Source organism: Melampsora larici-populina (assembly GCF_000204055.1).
Source record: "Melampsora larici-populina 98AG31 unplaced genomic scaffold MELLAscaffold_71, whole genome shotgun sequence".
NCBI lineage: Eukaryota > Fungi > Basidiomycota > Pucciniomycetes > Pucciniales > Melampsoraceae > Melampsora > Melampsora laricis-populina.
The window spans coordinates 8,592-13,757 of NW_006768835.1; the positions used below are offsets into that span (position 1 = coordinate 8,592).

The window sequence follows — 5,166 nt, forward strand, 5'->3', positions numbered from 1 at the left end:
ATGACCGAGGACGACCTACTCAAACTTGTCGACGAGTTGCCTGATCCTCCACCACCTGCTCCTTCCGAAAACCGACCAGTGGCACTGGCATGTGGCACAGACGATCCCATCTACGTTATACCCATACTGGAAGTGTTGGTAACACGTTTGGAACGAACCTTCAGTGCGTTATTCAAGCAGGTCTTCTTAGAACCATCTGACCTTGGGCCGGGCGACTATTTTGGTCGAGAGCTGGCTTGGGACGTAGCCAAGAACATTGACATCATCACCCATCCGGCCGATTTTGCGATAATCTTGGCGAGTGAAACGATCCCTTCCCAATTCGACTACCTTTTCGTCGCGTTCTGCCAATGGAGGAACGAGGTTGGTTTGGCTGCCGCCATTGCGGACGCTGCTGCACGTCAGGAAGCTGTCAGGCGAAACCAAAACCTCAACAAAATTCCCGATTCGGTTGAGGGCGCTCAATTGCGCAAGGCGAGGTCTGAGGTTGAGAAAGTGGTGAGCAAAGCGGCCGCTCAAGCGGCGCGCGACACAGAAAAAGAGGGAGCTGCTCGTGACAAAGCTCTTGCAACAGCTGAGGCGGAAGCCGTGCGCAAAAAAGCTAAAGACGACGCTGATGCACTTAAGGAGGCCAAGAAAGAAGCACTGCTTGCACAACGCAAACATATGTACGACACGCAACAGGCTCATCAGGGACAAAGGACCACAGGCAAGCGGGGCGCAGACGACCAACCGGAGGCCAGTCGTTCTAAAAACAAAGGCCCTAAGCAGGTGAGTAAGAGCCATTGTGTTATCATTGGTCGAAATGCTTATCAATGCTAAATACATCGTTTTCATGGGGCTTTCCCATGTTTTATACGTCATTCAGCCGATCAATCCTCCATTGCTGCCTCCTCATTTACCCACGTCGACAACACATCCTGTGCCCCCCATCGAAAACGCGATGATCGACCCCCGCCTGTATCACCTCGATTCAAGTTAACAATGTTAATCATGCCCTTAGTCCAAATTTTGGTGACCTGAGGCGGGGTTCGCGCTGCATTGTCCCCTGCTAAACTTTCTCCAGCGTATTGAAGGAACACTGCGAGTGATTCGCGTGTAATTCCGTTGAGGTTGGCTTGATATATAATTTTCTGTCCTGCTTCGGATTTGATCAGCTGCATCAGCTTGCGTAACTGTTTGATTTATTAGCGTAGTTGTAAACAATGATAAGCCACCGATTCCTCTGTAATGAAATCACAAAATTTCTCTGACCAATTGGATATTGTTTGAGATCCTCAGTATTAACCTGTCGATGTCTGTGCCTCGTCCCTAGAACACCCGAAAGGTCAGTATGAGTACATACTGATTTGTGGTGATGTTGCGCTCACAGTGGTATCGTAATGATGCTTGAGCCAGCATATATGAATTTCCATAAATTCGTCAATTGCCAACCAGTGGTTTTCTCGCGCATTGGATGGAACCAAAAGGGAATGTTTAATTGCATGCGCAAGGCCCTTAGGTAGGTCCTCTTCCAAGAGCAGCACGAGTCGCGGAATATGTCGGGAGTAATGGGAGAGGCCAGGCAGTCCTTGAGCCATCACTGCCCACCTCTTCCACATCCGCATCAAACGACCAATGTCGCCTGCACGAGTGGCATCATGTGCCTCCGTCACCGTAGCAAAATCACGCAGGCGCATTCGAAAATTGAACTTGGTGTGGTCTTTGCTCAGTCTTGCCGCCTCAACCGCCGGTGCATCAAAGTACTGACTCCAAACTTGATCTAGGACCCGATTGCAGTCAGCAGATTTGGAAAGATCAATTCCGTCCAGGGAGTTGATGACTTCGCTAACGGCACAGTTGAAATTGTTAATATTCATTGAAAGTGACTATGTCGGCTAGATCCTAACCCTACTGACCTTGAAATGAATACCATGTTTGCTTTGTGGACTATCTGACAGGATCGCATAATTGTATTGAAGTCTTGGGATGCCGGAGGTTTTTTGTACTCTAAACCTAAAGAAAAAGCTGAACGCCAAACCCCGGTATCATCGCCTCGTTCTGGATGACCCCAATGATGGGCCCAGAGACTCTTGGTAAAGTTCCAGGTCGTATGGGCGCCACCAAAGACCGAAAGTATCCAATCATAACCTTCAACCGAATCAATTGGTGGAAATCGCTTGACCCTCAGGCTCTCGACGAGTTGGTTGGACCCAACGTCGCCACCCGCGACTAAAAGGTGTTTGGAATAAGTATCCGCGTCCATACCGATTTGTGCCATAATTTGATCTAGCACACGTGTGACGCCCTCAGCTGATGAGTCGGGTGCGTCCATCATGCGTAGGAAGTGTATGTCTGACTTTTGCAAGACTATTGGGTCGACGGGAGGAGGCCTCACCACGAGCAACGGAAGTTTCTTCAAGTCACGTCCACCTGGAATCTGCTCGATATAGTCCCTAAGTGTTTTTGCCAATTGAGCTCGAACGGTTAAGCGCCAATGATTACTTTCCGCTGGGCTAGGAGTAAACAAGGCCATGTTTACAGGCTTCCGGTCGGCAGCGGCCATGGCCTCGATAAAAGCCGGACGTCCAAGGTCCTCAGGGGGAATTCCGGTCAAGAGTGATGGGTTTATCACATTGAAAAATCCCCAGGTGCCATGGAAGAGCTGACTGTTTTTCTCGACTCGGGTATTGTGTATTTTCAAATTGATATCGACATTATCATAACATAAAACCGGCATGAGCTTATGATTGATCTTGAACAGATCCATCATCCGCTTCTCTTGTAAAACACGGAAATGTTCGAGTGCTTGCAGTACACTTTTTCTGGAGGTCGTCAGACCAAGTGTGTGGAGCCATTCATGAACTCGGCAAGATACTCCGCTGGCTAAAGCCATGAGACCGTTAGCCACCGGAATCGCATTACTGCGACGATTGCATGTCATCGCTATCATGGCACAGACCATGGTGGGTACCTGGTTCAACATCATAGGGTGAGTAATACTCCTTATGCGATATCACCCCAGCAAAGACACCAACCTTATGAAGCTTATGATCTGCTATGCTAGCCGGAGTGGACTTAATCAAGACCATATTCTCCATAGACAATACCGTCTCCTCATCTAACGCGCCTTCGACATGAGAGTTGCCTGGAAGGGAAGATTCCACTGATGATTGGCTCGAAAGCTGAACCACTGGCACCGCAATATCTTCTTCATACTGCACGACGTCATTTTTCTTCATGGCATGGGCAATCTTCCGGTAAATGAGAGTGTGTAGGAATTTCATGCCGGACTTGACTTGTCCGTTACGGAGGGTGTCATAAATATCACTGAAAAAGTCCGGTGTAATGGCATTCGAGCTGACAAAGGCCCCTTGAGGGAAGGTCCCTCGTGTAATTTCCTGAGCGTTCACTATCTGTGAAGCCTGATATAAGAACGGGCAAATTAGCAGGTGTGTTTTTGAGGATGACATACATATAGTTGAAATTGTATTGATATCTGACCTCATCTAATATCAGTGTCTCCCATACATCTCGCCCCTTGTTGGATGCGACAGTTAATCGGCCAAGATTTTTAAATATAGAACGAGTTTCCCTGGCGCCCTTACCGACCTTGCTTATACGTTGGCGAAATAATATGTCCTCGTGTGTCGATGACAAGAACGTCACCATGAATTCTTTGGGAGACATATCTAGCTTCGTCATGTAATCACAAATCAAAACTGCCTTTTTAACAGTTTTAGGAACTTCCTTGTTCAGTGTTGCTGTGGAAGGGTTAGACATGGTAGGACTAGAGAGGCCTGGCAAAGATCTTAGACGTTTATGATCGAGGAGTTCTGCTCTGTGATCTCATTAATGAACATGCGAAGAGACCGGCTCGGTGTCCAATATAAACCACTGGTTGGAAAGCATCCAACCCTTCTCATGTTTCAGCTTGTGCAACAAGAGCTAGATGCAACCCCTCATCGTCAGTCCCCCAGCCACTCGGTTAGTTGGTGAAAGACACCTCATCCCTAGTCTCAAACCGAGTGCCTGGTAAGTGTTTCCTAGCCTCCGAACGAGCTCCTGGTGTGTCTTGGTCTCACACGTTTACCCTCAGTGCCGCGCAATGATAGACTTGTCCACAGCCTGGGGGACATGTTTCATGTCGCGTCGCCAAGACTCGGAGCTAGTATAATTCTATATATATATAGAATTGGATGGCCAGATATATATATGTGCATTCTAATAGTACCCTTCACCCAACTCGCATCATAACCACTTACAAATCAATAGTTCCCTTCACCCAACTCGCATCATAACCACTTACAAATCCTTCATTCATGGAACCCTTCTTTGCCGAGGTGGGTGAACCCACCCCAAAAGTCACTCGCGCCATAAGGGATTCACTCTCAAGAATCAATGTCGTCGTTCAGCAAGAGGGCCTCTCATTTCCGGCGTTAGTTCATTTCACCAATGAACAGTCCGACTGGGATTTTTTCCCGACTATCAAGTTCTCATCCCCCGAAAAGAAAACGGTCGACATATGGAAGTTTATCAAATTTAAGAACATGACAGTACATAGCTTCCTCTTGGAGCTGCTCGACCAAAAGAAAGGCAACCTTGCTCCTTATCGCGAGGATTGGCGCGCCCATAAGCTCGAAAACGTGTCATTTGTTCTCCGGCTGCTCGACAAGATCAAGCTTATGATCGGCGAAACCGTTTGGAAGGGCTATATAATAAGCGAGGTAAGTGTTCGCCTATTATCATATGTGAATGTCCACATCATTTCTAACTATATCTCTGATGTAGATGGAACGCCTGGAAATCTATGTGCGACCTCCAAGTCCTGATCCACGTTGGCCATAGCTTTTTATGTATGTACATTTCTTACAAAAATTTGTTCATTGTCATTCTCGAATTATGTTAGCCAACATCATTCGATGCTTGTTTGGGTCATGTGCAGCCGTAAAATGCATTTTTATTAAGGGCGGTGCGGGGGATGAAATGCTGTTGGTACTTAAGGTTTTTTGGTATCTTTGATGACTTTCTGACGCGCAGCATGAGTGCGTGATGTGTGTGCCTACGGCCCCGTTGTTGGCCCCAAATGTTTTTTTGGGTTATCTTTGATGTTTTTTGAGATAATGGAAAGCCGAGAGCGGCAAAATGTGCACGGAGATCATGCCTGTTCTTTTTGTTATAAACACC

General features: G+C 47.3%; 2 protein-coding genes across 2 annotated transcripts; one reads left to right on the top strand and one right to left on the bottom strand.

The window, feature by feature from the left end:
- Positions 1 to 982, top strand: MELLADRAFT_112771 (uncharacterized protein; the record flags this gene model as incomplete). Its single annotated transcript, XM_007417316.1, has 2 exons — positions 1 to 771; positions 869 to 982. The coding sequence occupies 2 exons, from the start codon at positions 1 to 3 to the stop codon at positions 980 to 982; spliced, it is 885 nt and encodes a 294-aa protein (XP_007417378.1).
- A 301-nt stretch (positions 983 to 1,283) lies between these two features.
- Positions 1,284 to 3,762, bottom strand: MELLADRAFT_112772 (uncharacterized protein; the record flags this gene model as incomplete). The annotated part of the gene is made up of 5 exons (XM_007417336.1): positions 1,284 to 1,311; positions 1,899 to 2,575; positions 2,714 to 2,953; positions 3,018 to 3,404; positions 3,484 to 3,762. 5 exons carry the CDS (start codon positions 3,760 to 3,762, stop codon positions 1,284 to 1,286), a joined length of 1,611 nt encoding a protein of 536 aa, XP_007417398.1.
- Positions 3,763 to 5,166: the final 1,404 nt, after the last annotated feature.